The sequence below is a fragment of the Callorhinchus milii genome, unplaced genomic scaffold (genome assembly GCF_018977255.1).
Source record: "Callorhinchus milii isolate IMCB2004 unplaced genomic scaffold, IMCB_Cmil_1.0 Scaffold5, whole genome shotgun sequence".
Lineage (NCBI taxonomy): Eukaryota > Metazoa > Chordata > Chondrichthyes > Chimaeriformes > Callorhinchidae > Callorhinchus > Callorhinchus milii.
In genome coordinates this window covers 50764576-50784813 of record NW_024704746.1, presented here as the reverse complement: position 1 = coordinate 50784813, position 20238 = coordinate 50764576, and the positions used below count along the sequence as shown (strand labels likewise).

The 20238-nt window shown below is 46.5% G+C and overlaps 1 protein-coding gene across 1 annotated transcript; it reads right to left on the bottom strand.

Moving 5' to 3' along the window:
• Window positions 1-4443: 4443 nt before the first annotated feature.
• On the bottom strand, window positions 4444-18231 carry sinhcaf (SIN3-HDAC complex associated factor). The gene is made up of 7 exons (XM_007898610.2): window positions 18177-18231; window positions 17234-17308; window positions 9800-9951; window positions 8920-9019; window positions 8264-8390; window positions 7108-7258; window positions 4444-4997 (listed from the first exon to the last, which is right to left on the bottom strand). Exons 3-7 carry the CDS (start codon window positions 9925-9927, stop codon window positions 4832-4834), a joined length of 672 nt encoding a protein of 223 aa, XP_007896801.1. The 5' UTR covers window positions 9928-9951; window positions 17234-17308; window positions 18177-18231; the 3' UTR covers window positions 4444-4831.
• Window positions 18232-20238: the final 2007 nt, after the last annotated feature.

Below are 20238 nucleotides of genomic sequence, written 5' to 3'. Positions count from 1 at the left end.
CCTTGCATTTGATATAATAATCCTTGCATTTGATATAGTGCCTTATCACTTCTTTACGTCTCAACGCGCTTCACAGAATGTACTGTAAAGTGAATTGACTGGATATTTTGTGGACGAAATGCGGAAGCCAATTGGGCATGCAATCGACTAACAACCAGGTTCCTACTTACTGCTAGGTAAACAGAGCTTTATGGAGTAAGGAAACTTGCCCAATGTTTCGCCCTCCCGGGAATCCAACCCACGCTTGCGAGGCGAGTGCTCTAACCACTGTGCTACAAGAAAGACTCCAGGTCTCCAGGTTATTATTAACAATCATCAGAACAGAAACTATGGGAATGGATCAGAGCAAAGGTCTGTTGTGATGAGCTCTGACAGCCCACTGAGTCCTGTTGACATAGTTGATATCTTCCTATTGTTTGATTCAAAAAAAAGCTTGAACATTGCAATTGTTCTCCTTTACAAAGAACAATGCCTCTTTTATTTGCAGAGCACAAAAACAGAGGGAAATTTGTGGTTAGTTTCCTTTTGTCAGCAGATGGTGCTGTTGGGCTTCATACTTTATGCGTAAAAACAAGTTCCACATTCTCTACACATCTCCACTCCACCCTTCCCCTGATCCATAAAAGCACTGAGGTTGTTTCCTCTCTCCTGCAGTGAGATGGATGACGATATTGGAGTTTCAGCAGTTCATCTGCTCTGGATTTTGGGGAGAAGGTGACCAGCAATGTCCAGACACATCTGAGATGAACATCTGACGCGTGTACAGAATAAACCCTTGAAACAAAGTGGTTGCCCATGAGTCATTGGTGGAGACCTGATAGCAACAACTCTTTGTTTTAGTAATTTCATGGCTGTTCTGAAACTCCACAGTGGAAATGCTCGTGTCACAGAGAAAATACCTGGCACAAAAAGTATAACAATAATAATCCTTACGTTTCATACTGCGCCTTCCAAATCAAGAAGACGTCTCAAAGGCGCTTCACAAGATACATTGTTAAGCAGTGACCGCATAGGAAAATGTGACTTTGAACTCACAACTCAAGGCTAACACTGAGGACAACTTTGAAACTTGGTTTCCCTGTCATGAAACTTACAGACAACTTTCCTACTCCACTTCCCCACAACCAAACTCATAGGTAAACTTTCTTACTCAACTTCCCCACAAGCAAACTTAAAGGACAATTTTCTACCACTGCTTACCACAATCAAACTTACAGACAACTTTCTAAGACTGTTACTGCACAATTCAATCCACAGCCAACTATCTAACTCCACTTCCACATAATGAAACTCAAAGGAAAATTTTCTAATTCCACTTCCCACAATCAATAATAAAATAATCTTTACATTTGAAATTCCCTTTCATGTCAGGAGAACATCTTAAAGCACCTTCCAGAAAAAATTATAAAATGTAGTCACTGTGGGAAAACGTAAGCATTGCAGCCGATGTTTACCTAGGCCGGGGCCTCAGTTTAAAATCTCATCCAAAGGATGTCACCTCCGACAATGCAGTACTCCCCCTTATCACTGCATTGGCATATCAGTCTGGCTGAGTTGAAAGCACTCTCACCTCTGAGCCAGGACTTCAAGGGACTTAGAATCCATACAGTCTAAGTCAGGGCGGTCCAAACTATTTGCATCCAGCGTGGGCCAGCTGGCAGCCCGCGGGCCAAGTCCGGCCCGGTAGGTGATTTTATCCGGCCCGCGTCCATTTCCTAATTTCCACCTTCCATTCCCTCCTCCCTGGTCAACGTCTTCCCAGGGCAACATCAGGAGCCGGTGGTTGAGAGGAGAATGGAGCTGACGGTTGGAACCCAGCAGGAAGTGTACATAATACCGGCTATTACTCTATCTGTCAGGAAGGCAAGCGCATCTCTTACCTAGCATATAAGAACCCAGTTGTTAGTCAATTGGTGGATCGGTTTTCTGGGAATAATCCTTAAAAAAAACATTCAATCCACGACTGTTTGTGGGACACTGCTGTGCGCAATTAGCTGCTGCGTTTTGCCCACAAATATATAGTCAATTCACTTCACAGTATATTCTGTGAAGCGCTTTGAGACATCTCGAAGACGTGAAAAGCACTATATCAAATGCAACGATTATTATTATTATCAATTGCATCCTCAGCAACTGCCATGCAGACAGCGACTTGCGAGGCTGATTGGGAGGGAGGGATTGAGAGGAGGAAAGCGAAGGAGAAGGGGGGGGAGAGAGAAAGGGAAGGAGAGAAGAGAGGGGGAGAGAGAAGGGGTGAAGAGAGAAGTGGGGGGAGAGAGAAGTGGGGGGAGAGAGAATAAGGGAGAGCGGTGGGGAGAGGGGGGAAAGAGAGGGGGGACACTCTCTCCCCCCTCCCTCCTCTCCTCCCATTCTCTCTCCCCCCTTTCTCCTTGCCACCACCCCCTCTCTCACCGCCCCATCTCTCTCCCTGCGATGTGTTCCAACCCCCAGCTCCTGCTGCTGCCCTGGGGCGGTATTCCATTGTCAGTGGTGCCATCCTTTGGCTGAGATGTTAAACCAAGGTCTTGTTTGCTTTTTATAGTGAACATTAAAGTTCCCACAGCCTATTCAAAAAGAGAAGGGAGTTTCTCTCCTGGTATCCAGGCCAACAATCCCTCAGATAAGATTAGTCACTCACTCCATGGCCCTGTTACATTTGCCTACACACAATCACTGCATTTCACAGTAAATCCTGTAAAGCGCATTGAGACGTCTCAACAATGTGATTAGGTGCTATATCAAAAATAACATTATATAAAAATATTATATGGGTTCTATGCCCCAACGTGGGGCTTGAACTCACAACTTTCTGACTCAGAGGCAAGTGTTACCGACTTAGCCAACTGAATATGCCAAGCAAAAGGACAGCACCTCCGGTCATATCAAGTTTCCTCATCGCCATGTCAAGCTGGACACAGATACAAACACACACTCAAACACCACACATACACAAACACTACACACAGATACCACACACACACACACACAAACTCCACACACAAAAACACGACACACAGATACAAAAACACACACCACAAACACACAGACACAAAAACCTAAGTGAAAAAGACGCGTTAAGCAGATGGGCTGAGTGCAGTACACAGGTGTTATAAATCAATCTACTTTATTTCAAGACTAATAAAAAAACTTCTCGGTACAAGAATATTAACAGTATAAAAAAAGTACAAAACTGTCTCCATAGATCTCTAATACATTACAAAGTGCATCACTAAATACATCTTGCTGCACTGAACTAGGTGAAGGAAGGAAAGCAGATCTTGGTTCTTCTTATTGCAAAAACAAAAATAAATAAATAATAAATATAGGATTCGGGAGATCAAACTCACAAAAATCCTGGTCGTGAGTTCAACCCCAGCAGTTGAAGCCTACATTCGAGGATTCTGCAAAGGCTCAGGTGAAATCACACAATGTTTACAACAGAGAAAGAGGCCATTCTGCCCATCAGGCCTGTTCTTGAGCTCTCTTCCCCCCACTCAACGCTTACCCGTTACCCTACTCCACGAGGGGAACCCATCCTTCGGATGAGACGTTAAACCGAGTTCCCTCTCGTCTGTCTGTTCAGGTGGATGTTAAAGATCTCATGGTACTATTCAAAAAGAGAAGGGAGTTTCTCTCTCCCAGTGTCCTGGCCAACAAACCCCCAAATAAAAACAATTGCTGACTCATTTCATGGCTGTTTGTGGGACACTGCTGTGCCCAACTGTGCTGCCGCATTTGCCTAAAAAATACAGTCACTTAATTTCACAGTAAATCCTGTGAAATGTTTTGAGATGTCCTTCCGACGTGATAAAGAGCTATACCAAATGCAAGGATTATTATTGTTAACTGCAGTTAATCTGAACAGAGTTATGCAGATGACTCATGGAGCTGCTTGGAGTTCACTTGCAACAACTCGCTCCACACAACAGCCGGGAAAAGCAGCAGTCAATGATTCTGGAGGATCGCAAACAATGTGGCTGGGACTTTGGGAAGTATTCTCAGCTGGGATTCGTTGGGGGGGGCGGGGGGGGGCTGGGGAAATCCAAATCAATAAAAAAACGACAATTTCAGACATACACACAACGATTTTGCAGTGACTGGCAGTGGGGGGTGGGATCTTGGAGACCAGATAAGCCTCAACAGTAGAACCCTTATTTTCATTGAAAGGCAAATCCACCTGAAATTCTGAAGTATATTCATGTAAAAACACTTTTTTTCTCATTCACCAGGAAGAGTGGCCGGCCGAGCGAGACGAGCAGCAACAAGAAGACTGACCGAGTTCCCTCCCTCCCCCACCCAACCAGCTGCGGGAGTGTCAGTGTTCACCAACCACCTCAACCAGTGCTCTCTAAAGCCCCAAACCATTAATATCAGGGCACTAAAATAATAACCATAATCACAATAATAATAACGATGTTACATTTCATATTACAACATTCACATTCCCTCATTTTGCTCACTCACTCTGTGGAACAAAAAAAAGGGAAAACAAGGTTAATTAAAACCTGGGGCATGGGCAGGAGGAGAGTGTGTGTGTGTGTGTGTGTGTGTGGGGTGGGGGGGCGGGGGAAATCACGTTACAGAAAGGTTCGCTCTCACTTAATGATACGGTGCAACTTCAGAAAATGACACAACATTTACAGAGTTCTTTGCCAGCCACATCAAACTGCAGATAACGGAGAGAACAAGCCAGGAGAACAGTCTTTCGGCAGGTTAGCTGGTTTCAGGAGTCTTGTCCGTTGACAAAGTCCATATCCCCCCCACATGACCCTGCTTCCTTGAACCCCAACATTGTTCCTCTCCCCTCTCCTCACTCGATGGTTGAGCTGTTTCACCATTCCTCGTCTTTGGAGGCGGTTGGAGACACTGGCCTCTGCTGCCCCTGGCTCTCTATACCTCCTAGCTTTTTGCCAGGGCAGCAAGGTTTGAAGAGATGGGGGTCAATCAGCACCTCCCCGAAACGACCCTTGTAAATTATGCCACAGCACACTTTCTGTCTGTAACAGAAGAAACCGAAGGAAAGCTGGTGTGAAAACAGCAATCTTAAATCGGGTCATAATAAAGCTTCGGCTTCCAACCGCTGCTTAGAGCTCCAACTGACAAACCCACCATTTCTGGATTACAACCAGACAGAGCATTTGAAGCAGGACTTAACCTCTGTATATCAGACTAGATAGAGGTGTCACTGTTAATATCAGACTATATAGTGGTGAGGTGGAGTGTTCATCGGTGGATGCTGAAGCAGCGTCCCACAAACAGCCTTGGACTGAAGTGACCAATTTTTTTTTTGAAGGAATTATTACCCCCGAAAAAGAGATCCGTCAATCAACTAACAATCATGTTCCTACTTACTTCTGGGTAAACAGAGGTGTGTGGAGTAAGGAAACTACTAACTAATCCCACTGCCCCATAGACCCCATTTTTCCCTTTCAAGTACCTATCCAATGCCCAAATTTTGCCCTGCCCTGTATCAAACCCATGTCCTCTCACTTGTGAGTGCTCTAACCACTGAGCTACAGGACTCCACTCCAATATATCCTGTGAAGCGATTTGAGTCGTCTCAACGACATGATAAAGCACTATATAATATTATATAATAATAATATAATAATAAAATTGGTCACTTCAGTCTACGATTGTTTTTCGGACACGATTGTGCGCAATTGGCTGCCGCGTTTTAATAACAAATATACAGTCAATTCACTTTGAGGTATATTCTGTGAAGCGCTTTGCGACATCTAGAAGACGTGAAAGTGCTATAACAAATGCAAGGATTATTATTATTATTATTACTGTTAACAACAGACTACAGAGGTGTCACTGTAATATCAGATGATATAGAGATGTCACTGTTAATATCAAACTGTACAGAAGTGCCACTTAATAATAGACTATATAAAGGTGTCACTGCTAATATCAGACTAAATAGAGGTGTCACTGTTAATATCAGACTAAATAGAGGTGTTACTGTTAATATCAAACTGTACAGAGGTGTCACTGTACTATAAGACAGTATAGTGGTGTAACTAAAATATCAGACTATATAGAGGTGTAAGTCTTAATTAGACTATATAGAGGTATCAAATGTAGTCTTGTTGTTGTATCACTGTTAATATCAAACTGTATAGAAGTGTCACTGTAATAATAGACTATATAGAGCTGTCGCTGTTAATATCAAACTGTATAGAGGTGTCACTGTAATATTAGACTATATAGAGATGTCACTGTTAACAGACTATATAGTGGAATCACTGTAATATCAACAACAACTTGAATTTATATAGCACCCTCCACGCCGGATGGCGTCTCAGAGCGCTTTACAGTAACGGATCCCAGGACCGAGCCAGGGGGAGGGGGAGGAAGATGACCAAAGGCGCAGTCGAAATGAAAGGTCTTCAGCTGAGACCTGAAAATGGGAAGGGAGGGAGTGAGACGAAGGGAGTGAGGAAGGCAGTTCCAGAGCCTCGGGGCATAGTAGCTGAAGGCACGGCCACCGAGGGTAGAGCGGAGGACTCGGGGGACGAGGAGGAGGCCAGTCCCGGAGGAACAAAGGCAACAGGTACTGTTTTGAGGAGAGAGGAGGTCAGAGAGGTAGTGAGGTACAGAGGAGCAGGGACTTCAATACAAGGGTGAGGATCTTGAAGTCTATATGTATATAAGTCCATATATCAGACTATATAGAGGTGTCACTGTTAATAACAAACTGTGTAGAGGTGCCACTATTAATATCAGACTGTTTAAAGGTGTCACTGAAATAATGGACTATATAGAGGTGTCACTGTTATTAGATCAGACTATATAGAGGTGTCGCTGTTAATATCAGACAGTACAGAGGTGTCACTGTAATATTAGACTATATAGAGGTATTACTGTTAATAACAGACTGTATAGAGGTATCACTGTTAATAACAGACTACATAGATGTATCACTGTTAATAACAGACTACGTCGAGGTATCCCTGTTAATCAGACTATACAGAGGTGTCACTGTTAATATCAGACTGTATAGAGTTGTCAGTATTAATATCAGACTATATAGTGATGTCACTCTAACATCAGACTGTACAGAGGTCTCAGTGTAATTGCAGGTCAGGGTGCTGACTGTACCTTTTCCAGTAAGTGAGGTCCAGGAAGGAGAAGACTGGAACTCTGGTGGAACCAGGGACCATGTCTGTGTCGGAGCCATCGTCTGAGTTGTTGCTGTAGGAGGGAGATTGTGCGGGGGACATGCTGGAGGTGGTACTATGAGTGTCCGAGTCTGCATTTCAACACAGTAGGAGCAAGGTTAAACAAAGTAACTCACAGCCATCACAAGCCACATTTACTACATCTTTTGCAATGGACAAATACTAGTCTACAGTGAGCAGTCTGTGAATCCACTTCTTTCACACTGTTTTGTCTTAAGAATTAAGATGAAAATAATCCTCAAATTATCATGTCATGGAGAAATCTCGAAGTGCTTCACAGGATATACCGTGAAGTGAGTGTTTGTATTTTGGGTGAAATTGGCAGTTAATTTGCGCATCACAATGTCCCACAAACAGCCATGAAGTGAATGGACAATTTTACTGGGATTGTTGGCCGGTAAAACTGCCTCCTCTCTTTGAATAGTACCAGAAGATCTTTAACATCCACCTGCACAGACGGGTCTCAGTTTGTTGCCTCATCCAAAGGATGACAACTACGACAATGCAGTGTCCCCACAGCACTGCGATTCCAAGTCCTGACATGGGGCTTGAACCCCTAATGTTCTAACTCAGATACAAGCGTTCTACCACTGAGCCAGGCTAAAATTTTTAACTTTAGGCCCAGTCTGCCAGCCATATTTCAGCAGTTCTTGAAATGAACCAGCTTCCAAACACTACGTTTAAGAATTTTCCACAACCTTAAATTGGGGGCAAACAGTCTTATGTTCAGCTGCATGGAGCCTATTTTATTGAACATGCAAACAAGCCTCTGCTCACTGTAACAAATACACTATGCCATTGATTGTGGACTAATAGCTATTGTTACTGTAGCAGCCACGATTGTGTATTTTGTGGGCGAAACACGGCAGCCAGTTCGCGCACAACAATAGCCCACAAACAACAACAACAAAATGACATTTGTTAGCCATGTGACCAATTTTATTTGGGGGATTGTTGTCCAGGGCAATGGGAGAAACTGCTTTCTCGTTTCGAATAGCGCCACAGGATCTTTAACGCCCACCTGAACAGGCAGGCGGACCTCAATTCAACAACTCATCTGAAGAAGCAAACCTTACTTTGCCGTTTGAGTCGCTTCTTGAGTTTGCTGATCTGACTGCATTTTATTCTGCTGCCGGTCAGGGACTGCACCTTTTTAGGCTTCAGTGTGGTCTTCAGATTTGGTCCGGCTCGCACATCAACTACCTGTGGACCAGACACACAGACACAATTACCAACTTTGACGCTGTCGACCATTCTATCCTCCTACGCAGCCTCTCTTCAGCTCAACCTGAGCTCAAGCTGCCCCACCATTGGTGGCGGGGCCATCAGTCTCCCTGCATGCATCCTCTGGATCTCAATCCCAGTCTCTCTGCCTCGCCCGCTCCCTTGCCTCCTTCAAGATCTGTCTCAAGACCCTCCTCTTCGACTGTGCCTTTGGTCACCCTCCTACCCCTACCCTCCCCCCTCCTAATCTCAACCACCAGCTCGGGTGCAAATTCCTGACTGTCCAGCGCCTTGGGAGGTCCTCCTGATGTGAAAGGCGCTATATAAATATAATCTGTTGTTGTTGATGCATAAGCCTGGACTGTGAGTATCAAAGTCCAGACATGGGGGTTTGACCCACAACTTTTTGACTGTGAGGTGTGGGTGCTCCTTACTGAGCCAGGCTGATATTCCAAGAAGTAGAAAACAAAAAGCAGGATGCAGTGAGAGCAGCGCTCTCTCTACCTACATGATTCCAGTTCTTTTTGGACCCTACAGGAAGCTTTTTCCATCTTTTGACCAGAAGAACACAGGCGTTGCAGATTTCTCCAGAGCGGGTTTCGTTCAATCTACAATTGAAAAACAACAATAATAACAATCCTTGCATTTGATATAGCGCCTTATCACATCATCAGGATGTCTCAAAGCGATTCACAGAATATACTGTAAAGTGAATTGGCTTGCGTCTTGTGAGTGAAATTCGGCAGCAAGTTTGCGCACAGCAACATCCCACAAACAGCCATGGAGTGAGTGACCAATTTTATTTGGGAATTTGTTGGCCAGGACATCTGGAATGAGAGAGAAACTACCTTCTCTTTTCGAATGGTGCCATGGGATCTTTAACATGCACCTGAAACAGGCAGACGGGACCTCGGGTGAAAGTCTCATCCAAAGTAAGGCACCTCCACCAATGCAACACACCTCCAGCACTGCATTGAAGTGTCAGTTTAGATGGTGTGATTCCAAGTCCTGACATAGGGGGCTTAAACCCACAACTTTCTGACTAAGATGCGAGAATGCTACCACTGATCCGGGCTGACACACAGAAGCAAAAAGAAACAATACAAAAAAAGACTTGATGACGCAGCTTCCATCCCCCAGTCACTCCGGCTCGCCCCCGCCTTAGCCTCCTTCAAGTCCCAACTCAAGACCCTCCTCTTCGATCATGCCATCGGCCAACCCCCTTCCCCTCCCTTGACCCCCCAACCCCAGCTCGGGTCTGAAATCCTGTACTCTGTCTAGCGCCTTGGGATGGTCTCCCGACGTGAAAGGCGCTATACAAATGTAATCTTGTTGTTGTTAATCTTCTCAGGCAAATGTAAAGGCTGAATTTTTTTCTTTCTCGTTACCCGAAGCAGTTGTGAAAGTCTCTCTCATAGCGTTTGCTGTCAGTGAAGCGGGAGCTGGATGACTTGGCCCTGCAGATACAGCAACCCTCCAGACTCCGGTACATTTTGGGCTTGTGGAAACCAAACATCGTCCCGCTTTCCTTTCAAATAATCTGTAAACGAGGATAAAAAAAACACACAAAACACAAAATCAGCAAAGTTTCCGAATACCGCATCTCAGCCCGTGCCAGTGAAAGAACTGTGAAAGGAAACAAGCGCATTTTATTCAGCCTTTTGTCCCTACCCTGTGGAACTCCATTCCAGAATTCCTCCACCTCGCCCCCTCCCTTGCCTCATTCAAGGCCTGTCTTTCCTCTTTGACCGTGCTTTTGGCCACCCTTGTACCCCCTCTACCCTCCAACCCTCTTGGTTCCAACCGCGAGCTCAGGTGCCAACCATTAACTTTCCAATGCCTTGAGACATGCTCCTGATGTGAAAGGCACTAAATGATTTTTGTTGTTATTGTTGTGTTGATTGTGAGACTACGGATCACACAGCAAACTGAAGCTTGCGAGTCCATGTGTTACAAAGACACAAGTCTGACACACTGAGTTTAACAGCTGATAGCAGCACTGAGACCCCTTTAAAAAGGTCCGTCATCACTCCTATCCTTGAAACACTTTCCCTGGACCCATTCCTGCTCTCAAACTACCGTCCCATCTCTGAACTCCCTTTTCTCTCCAAGGTTCTGAAACAAGTTGTTGCTTCCCAACTTCGCTCCTTCCTCTCCCACCACTCCCTTCACGAACCTGTGCCACCCACAGTCCAGAAACAGACCTGGTCAAAGTGACAAATGACATTCTGTCCATCTGCGACCAGGGCTTCTTCTACCTCCTTGACCTCTCTGCTGCCTTTGATACTGTCGATTACTCTATCCTTATCCACCACCACTCCTCTCCCCTCAACCTTCATGGTTTTCTGTCCTTAAATGATTTAGATCGTGCCTCTCACACCTCCTCCACTTCATCTCCACAAACAGTGTCTCTAGCCCCCACACCATCTCATGCAGAGTTCCTCAGGACTTTGTCCCTCCTGTTCAATATCTATATACTCCCTCTTGGAGACATTATCCACAGACATGGGGTCAATTTCCACATGTATGCGGATGACACCCAACTGTATCTCTCTGCCTCCACCCTTCACTCCAGGACCACTGCTGTCCTGACAGAATGTCTGTCAGACATTAAATCCTGTATGAGAGCTAACTTTCTTCAGTTGAAAGTCAACAAGACCGAGGCCCTCCAGATTGGCTCCTGACAACGCTTCCACACCTCAGGCGCTGACAGAATCACCATCCGTGGATGCACACTCCACCTTATTAAGCTAGTCCAGAACCTTGTTGACCCTCAACTATCCTTTCTACCCCACATTGGCGCCATGACCCACTCTGCCTTCCCCCACCTCCACAACATCTCCCAGTTCCGCCATTGTCTCACACCGCTGAAATCCTCATACACACATTCATAACATCCAGGCTTGACTATGCAAACTCCTTGCTTGTTGGCCTCCCCAACTTCTCCCTCCATAGGCTGCAGATCATCCAGAACTCTGTAGCCCGTGTCCCCTCCCGCACCAGGCTCTGTGACCTTATCACCCCCAACCTCGCCCAATTCCACTGGCTTCCCATCACACAGAGGATACAGTTCAAGATCCTGATGCTCACCTTCAAAGCCCTCCATGGCCTTGCTCCCTCCCCCCTACCTCTGCGACCTCCTAACCTTACCATCCTGCCCACTCCCTCCGCTCAGTGGGCTGCAGCTGGCTTCATGTCCCCCGCCGAAACACTGAGTATCCAGAGCCTTGGGACCTCTTCCCAATGTGAAAGGCAATGCATGTAATTTTGTGTTGTTGTTGAGAGACCTTGAGAACTTAAATTCATCAACAACAAAATTACATTTGTATAGCGCCTTTCAAGTCAGAAGAACGTCCCAAGACTAGAATTCAGAGGTTAAAATTAAAGAGCACATGTAATATGGGACTAAATTTAAGCTCCCAAGGAGCACACAATTCTATCTGTTGTTCCCTTTCCCCCAACTTTACTCAATACGTGCAGTAACTTTAACATTGTGCACTTACTTTATAAGTCCCACAGCATAGTGGTTAGTGTGCTCGCCTTGCAAGCGAGAGGACCTGGATTTGATTTCCAGGTGGGCAAAACCTTAGGCATGTTTCATTACTCCACACGCCAGTTTACCTAGTAGTATGTGGGAACCTGGTTGTTTGCTGATTCCTGAATAGCTTTCCAGAGTAATAATCCCTCAATCCAGTACTGTTTGTGGGACAATGCTGTGCTCTATTGGCTGCCGAGTTTCACCCACAAAGTACACAATCAATCCACTTTACAATATATTCTATGAACCGCTTTGAAACATCTGAACAATGCGATAACAACAACAACAAGATTACATTTGTATAGCGCCTTTCACATCGGGATTAGAGCTATATCAATTGCAAGCATTATTATTATTAATATAATTAATAAAATGCTTCCACAGTTGTGGCACATATCTTATCCCCTCCCCGTTTCCCATCTCCCCCACCCCACATGTCTCGACATTGCGAATACAGAAACTGAAGCACAAGTGAGAGAGAGAGAGAGCAAGGAGGGGGCAGGAAGTTGAAACATTCCATAAGAGGTGAAAGAGACAAAAGGAAATGTCAGGAGACAATTTACTTTACCAGCGGGATACAATACAAATATCCTTAACAACAACGTACAGTTGCCCTTTACACAGAGGAGTGACTCCAAGCATTTTTTTTATCAGTGGTGGGGCTTGACGCCGGGCCAGGGGAGACGATGGTAGCACAGCTGAAGAGGAAGGTCTTCAGGCATATTCTGAAACTGGGGAAGGAGGGGATAAAGAGGAGGGATTGACGGAGAGAGTTCCAAATTTTGGGGGGTAATGGCTGAAAGCATGGCCACCGATGATGGCAGTCAAGGGGATGAGGAACTTGCAGGAGGCCGGTGCCGAACAGTTAGGGAAGTGCCAGGGCATGAAGGGAACTGTAGACAATTGTGAAGATCTTGAAGTCAATGCATTCTGTGATAGGAAACCTGTCGAGGACGTAAATCTAATGGGATGAGGCAGGGTGTTTCAGAGGTTCAGGGTGTCGTGGCTGAAGGCAAAGCCACCGATGGTGGCAAAGAGGGGCCAGGGGCATCTCTCGAACACAAGCATTGCTGCTTAGTTTGGTTAGTTTGAGTTTTTTAGGGAGTGATTACCCTCATTCCTCGCTCACCGGACTTCCCAACTCTTCCCCCCACAAACTGTAGATTATTTCACAACTCTGCAGCTCGTGCCCTCTCCCTCAGAGAGCCGATCACCCCCATCCTTCTCCAGCTCCACTGGCTTCCCATCCCCCAGAGAATAGAGTTCAAAATCCTCATCCTCCCTTTCAAAGCCCTCCTTAGTTTTGCTCCTCTCTACCTCTGTGACCTCAACACAATATCAATCTACCCACTTCCTCTGTTAGGCAAGAACTGACCTGCTCCACGTCCCCCACTCTGCCTGCTCCACCATTGGCAGTATGCCTTCAGCTTTCTGCAACCACCCTCTGGAACTCCATCTGCCTCGCCTCCTCCTTTGCCACCTTCAAGAACTGTCTCAAGACCTTATATTCGTGCTTTCGGCCACCCTCCCACCTCCATCTATCCTCCACCCCTCTTGATTTCAGACCTGGGGTGCAAATCCTTAACTGTTCAGCACTTGGGATGTCCCTGCGATGTGAAAGGTGCTATATGAATGTAATTTTGTTCTTGTTTTCCTCACAGGGATTTCCCTGCTCTGGGCTGCTCTCTCCCATTTTGCTTCAGGCAAGAGACAGCTCTCTGCAGAGTTTTGTGAAGGGCTCACGTATTAATAATAATCCTTGCATTTGATATAGCACCTCATCACGTCGTTGAGACATCTCAAAGCGCTTCACAGAACATACTGTAAAGTGAATTGACTGTATATTTGTGGGCAAAATTAAAGGCTAGGCTGCTCAGGACGGACAGGCGGATAGACAGACTACTGAAGCTCTCACTTCTAACAGGATTTACAACTAAGGAAACATCTGTTTGCAAAAGAAATTCCCACAACAATTATAGAATAGAGACAACAGTGTGGCTATCTCAGTGAGATAAAGATGAAATAAAATTTAGGAAGGGGGGTGGTTTGAATGCACACAACCCATGTTCCCCAAATCCTTCTGTCCTTCCAGTTTACCAATAGATACATACATTCACAGCTGTTCTGGCACAACACACACCAATGGTGGATGTGGAGAGAAGCAAATAAATAAAAACACTAGTTACATGTTCAGGCAACTCAACAACCGGCAGCAACACAAACACGGGGGTTACTGCCTGCCACCAACAAATAATACAGGCAGTTAATAGAGATCCAGCCTGGTCACCCAATCTATAGTGACCAGCAGTGACCTGCCTGGTCACCCAATCTACACAGTGATCAGCAATGACCTGCCTGGTCACCCAATACAAAAACAAAGGGAACCAGCAATGCATATCAGGGGATGGGAAACAATATGTAGAGGGGAAAGAAAAACATATTTCTAAGCTGTTTTATTGTTTGTGTGTGCAGAACAGCCCACAGTAATATGCCACAAACAGCGATGAAGTGAGTGACCAATTTTATTTGGGGGATTTGGCTAGGACACCAGGATAAACGCCCTTCTCTGTCTGTATAGTGCCATGGTATCCTTAACATCCACTGAACAAACAGAAAGCACTTCTGTTTAACGTCTCATCCAAAGGATGGAGTCTCTGAGAATGCACTACAATGTCACTCTGGACTATATGAGTTCAAAGTCTCTATGTGGTGTTTGAACCCACAGACTTTTGACTCAAGAGGTGCGAGTGCAAACTACTGAGCAGGGCTGAGACATATGCCATTGCAATTCTTATTTTGTTGTGAATAGTTTTGATTGGAAGAATCAATCCTAACTTGGAATCTGGTTTTCTGTAGACACAGAAAAGAACTCAGCAAAAACTGACTTCAAAATTAATGTTCTACTACAGAGTTTGCTGCCAGCCGTTGTTCAAGCACCAAGTTAGGCCTCTGAGCTCATTGTTCAGGCCAACAGTTGAGAGGCGAACTGGACGCTGAGGTTCTGTATTGGCTCTGTGAGATGTAGAGTCCACGGACAGAGATGCTGTCAGCGCCCAGCTATGGAGGTACTGACAAGAGCCAAGCAGAAGGGACTCGGTGTTGTTGACATTCAACTGCAGGAAGTTAGCTCTCATCCAGGTAACATCAAGTGCACCAATTATTATTTGTAATTTACCAAATTCTGAACTTTGAATGCTGTAAATATGGAGCAAATGTGCATCTGGGTGGAATGTGTGTCAACATGGTGGAGTGATTTCACTCTCGTCTTGCCTGGCTGAGTCAGAAGCTTTTGGGTTCAAGTCCCACATAGTCTAATCTGACCTCCACTGCAGTGCTGGGGTGGGTGACGCATTGTTAGAGGTGCCGTGCTTTGGCTGAGACATTAAAACGAGGTCCTGTCTGCCTGCTCAGGTGGATGTTAAATATCCCATGGCATTATTCGAAAAGAGAAAGGAGTTTCTCCCGGTGTCCTGGCCAACATTTCCACAAATAAGTCACTCACTCCATGACTGTTTGTGGGACATTGCTATGCGCAAACTGGCTGCAAAGTTAAAATTAATTAATGATCTCAAATAAAGGACATGGATCAAACTCTTGGGTGCCTTGCAGGCAAACCCGAGGAATAGCAAAGCTGCTGAAAATCATAACACAGACAGACTCGCCCACAAAAAGAAAACCAAAGAAGGTCCAATCTGTACAATCGCAACACAACACCGTTACGAACAGTGTGTTTGTGTGTGTGAGTGTGTGTGGGGGGGGGGGGGGGGTGAAGGAAACATTTACAGTTGAGCATGTGTGGAAACAGCGACTGCATCAAAAACCATCGGCTTTCTGGGGAGGGAGACGGAAGGGGAAATTTTTAAAAAGGAGAACGTGGATCTGAAGGGAAAAGGTGAGAAAGGTGAGCCCTAGCCGGAACGATGAGGATTGTGAACGAAAGGAGCTTTATCAAGGGGTGTGGATGGCTGGTTATGAAGGCGAGAGAGAGAGAGAGAGTCAGGCTGCCTCAGGAGGTTGGTGCTTGGCCAGCCATGTGCTGGGTGTCTGAAGAAGACACAAACACGCCGTCCTTTGTTTTCACTCTCAGCATCACCACCTGGAGCAGGACAGCGATCAGCTCACTCACACACTCTCACAAAAATCAACAACTGCACATCCCGGCCACCCGCACAGCACAGCACACACTGCCTCTCTCTTCCCCCTACCCCCACCCACCTTTTAACCAGTGCAGCTCACAAAGAACAAGCAGAGATAGGGGGAGAGAGAGAGAGAGAGAGAGAGGACAGGTTCAGGAGAGTGATCGGCCTTGGCCGGTTGCTGGCATTGAAAGTTGACAAGACACCATCAGCCATGAAAGAATATGGGGGACTCAGCCAGAGAGAAGAACCAGAGAGAAGCCCACAAAAAAAACAGTCAAAGCCACATTACATATCCTGAGAAGCGCTTGAAGACAGCTCAACAACACAATAATGAGCTACATTAAATGCAAGGATTATTATTATTATTTGACTTCTCCGGCTGTTATGGAGGGGTGAAAAGGATGAGACCAAGTTAGCAGTGACTCCGAAGCAAAGTCAGTTCAGTTGTGTGTGTGCCACAATGCAATGAAGGTGGGATTCTCACCACAACACAAAAGCAAGTTCTGCACAGTCACAAGTTGAAACAAGGAACTTTGTGTTTTGGGGAGTGGGAGAGAGAAAGGGAGAGACAGGACTGCAGAGACTGAAACATACACACACTCACTCACACACTCACTCACTCACTCACACTCACTCACTCACTCACTCACAGTCACTCACTCACACTCACACTCACTTACTCACTCACACTCACTCACTTACTCACTCACACTCACTTACTCACTCAGTCACTCATTTACTCACACACACACTCTCACTCACTCATCACTCATTCACACACAACATGAAATGCTGTGTTTTAATTATTTTTTTAAACCCCCCTCGTCTCCCTGTTTGGGGAATGCTGGAGAGCGCCCACGGTCCTCCCTGTGATCAGATGGGATCTGATCTTCATTGTTGTAAAAGGCAGAGTGTGCAGTTCAGATTATGTTTGAGAGAGAGAGAGAGAGAGAGAGAACACACTCTCCTTTTCAAAGAACATAAAACGATGGAGTTCCAGCGAACACGATCAGGCCTTGAAAATACAACACAGCAGAGAGGGTGTATCCATTCAGCGGTTTTGTTACATCCGAAAAATAAATCGACAAACACACGGCACAGACAGACAGACAGACACAGACAGACACACAGCGTCACTCACTCACCAGCACAGCCTGAACTTCACTTTTACAACCGCCTCTCTCCCCCCGCACTGGGCATGCGCACACCGCGCGCCGAATCTGTGAATTAAAGTATTTGCATAATAACGCTGACGTCACTGTATTCCCATATTAGGACAAGAAGAGCGCGGGAAACATGCCTCCCCCTTCCCCCCCTCTCCTCCCCCTCCCCCCCCTCTCCTCCCCCTCCTCCCCCTCTCCTCCCCCCCCTCTCCTCCCCCTCCCCCCCCTCCCCCCCCCCCCCCCCCCCTCCCCCCCTCTCCTCCCCCTCTCCCCCCCTCTCCTCCCCCTCCCCCCCCTCTCCTCCCCCTCCCCCCTCCTCCCCCTCCTCCCCCCCCTCCCCCCCTCTCCTCCCCCCCTCCCCTCCCTCCCTCCTCCTCCCCCTCCTCCCCCCCCTCCCTCCCCCTCCCTCCCCTTCCCTCCCCTCTCCTCCCCCTCCTCCTCCCCCTCCCCCCCTCTCCCCTCTCCTCCCCTCTCCTCCCCCTCCCTCTCCCTCTCCCTCCTCCCCCTCCCCTCCCCTCCCTCACTCCTCCCCCTCTCTCCTCCCCCTCCCCTCCTCTCCTCCCCCTCCCCTCCCCTCCCTCACTCTTCCCCCTCTCTCCTCCCCCTCCCTCCCCTCCCCCTCCCTCCCCCTCCTCCCCCTCTCCCCCCCCTCCCCCCCTCTCCCTCCTCCCTCCTCCCCTCTTCTCTCCCTCCCCCCCTCTCCTCCCCTCTCGCCTCTCTCTCCTCCCCCCTCTCTCTCCTCCCCCCTCCCCTCTCTCCTCCCCCACCCCTCCTCCCCACCCCTCCCTCACTCCTCCCCCTCCCTCCTCTCCTACCCCCTCCCTCCCTTCTCCCCCCCTCCTCCCACTCCCCTCCCTCCCCCCCACCTCTACTCTCTGCTCTCCCCTCAATGCACAATGTAAGTTTTTAGCATTAATGAACTCACAGACTAACTATCTTAGTATCCACAACACTGGTGTGTCTCCACCACCTCTTGATTCCAACTCTCAGCTCGGGTGCAAATTCTTCAATGGGACAAATTCTTCAATGCGCCTTGGGACATCCTCCCAATGTGATAGTTGTTCTTGCTTGTCTGCAGGAACTCGAAGGATCCACATCACGGATCACCCAGACGCCCAGTCTGGGGATGATGGGAAGGTGGAAATAATAATAATACTTACAATTTGGTGTAGCGTCTTTCACGTCGGGAAGACATACCAAAATGTGTGTCAGCCTGGCTCAGTGGTAGCACTCTTGCCTCTGAGTCATAAGCTTCTGGGTTCAAGCCCCACATTGGGATTGGAATCACATGGGCTAAGCTGACACTCCCAATGCAGTGCCGGGGATGTTGGCCAGAACACCGGGAGAGAAAACTCCCTTCACCTTTTGACTAGCGCCACGGGATCTTTAACGTCATTATTGGAGGTGCCTTCCTTCGGATGAGACATTAAAACAAGGTTCACATCCTATGGCACTATTCAAAAAGGGAAGGTAGTTTCTTCCTCCTGGTGTCATGGCTGCTTGCGGGACATTGCAACTGGCTGCCCCATTCACTCACTAAGTACAGTCAATTTACTTAACAGTATATCCTGTGAAGAACTTTGAGATATCTCAATGACGTGATAAGGCATTATATTAAAAGCAAGAATTATTATAATTCACTCAGCCGCTCAGCCTCCCACAAGTGAGTAGTTATACATTTTTTAAATCCATCTTTACAGCCAGCGTGAACTTATTAAAATCTGCTGTGTCGGTGAGGGTAGGGATGGGGTATTGTTCAGTATTACAATTGGGTTCCAATGGACAGGGAAGATGTGTTCCCACTGTGTTCTGTAGGAGTGCGTGTGTGTGATCTATTTTATCATTTGGAGAAGACATTAAACCGAGGTTCTGTCTGCCTGTTCAGGTGGACGCTAAAGATCCCGTGGCGTTAGTGAAAAGGTGAAGGGAGTTTTCTCTCCCGGTGTTCTGGCCAACAATCCCCAAGGATAAAATTGGTCACTCACTCCATGGGTGTCTGTGGGACTGTGATATACAAATTGGCTACCAAGTTTACCCACAAAAACAGTCACTACACTTGACAGTACACCACGTAAAGTACTTCATATGGGGATAAAAAATCCTGGAAGGGACTATTATTTGAACGGAAGGAAAATAATATGGATGGAAAATGAAAAGGACCTGGGGGTCCTGATTGATAATAAATTGAAGCTCTCTCTGCTCTGTGGCAGTGGGTAAAGCAAACCAGATGTTGGGATGTATCAAAAGATCAATAGCAAACTGAAATAGTGGGGTAATCCTGCCACTGTATAAATCAGTGAAACCATACTTAGATTATTGGGTACAATTCTGGTCGCCACAGTACAAAAAGGATATTGGAGAAATCGAGAAGATACATTATCTTTACCTTCTCGAAGGTGGAGTGGTTAGAGCACTCACCTCACAAGCGAGAGACCTGGTTTGATTGCCGGCAGGGCGAAACCTTGGGCAAGTTTCCTTACTTCACATGGCTGATAATAATCCCAGAGAAAAAAAAACAATAATAATTTGGTAGCTCAATCCCCAACTGTTTGTAGGACACTGCTGTGTGCAATTGGCTGCTGCGTTTTGCCCACAAACATACAGTCAGTTCACGTTATAGTATATTCTGTGAAGCGCTTTGAGACATCTAGAAGATGTGAAAAGTGCTATATCGAATGTAAGGATTATTATTATTATTATTTATACAGAGGAGGGTAACCAAAAGAATGGAAGGTCTATGAGGAGCGACTAAGTAAATTGGGCATGTTCACGCTGGAAAGAGAAGATTGAGAGGTGACATGATTTTTGTCTTTAAGATTCTAAAGAGGCAAGACAATATAGATTATAACAGGCTGATTCAACTTTTCCAGAATAGTAAAACCAGAGGACACAGCCTGCAATTGAAGGGGGTCAGTTCAGAACGAATCTTCGCAAACACTGTTTTTCAGTGAGGCATTGACTCTTCCTGGGGTCTAATTGCTGGCAGC

Coding starts and splice junctions, on each gene's coding strand:
- sinhcaf (XM_007898610.2), bottom strand. CDS start 9,927: ATGTTTGGTTTCCACAAGCCCAAAATGTACCGGAGTCTGGAGGGTTGC. Junction 7,259..8,263: donor GAAGCGACTCAAACGGCAAA/GTAAGGTTTGCT, acceptor GTTGAAATGCAG/ACTCGGACACTCATAGTACC. Junction 4,998..7,107: donor GACCTCACTTACTGGAAAAG/GTACAGTCAGCA, acceptor CTTCTGTTACAG/ACAGAAAGTGTGCTGTGGCA.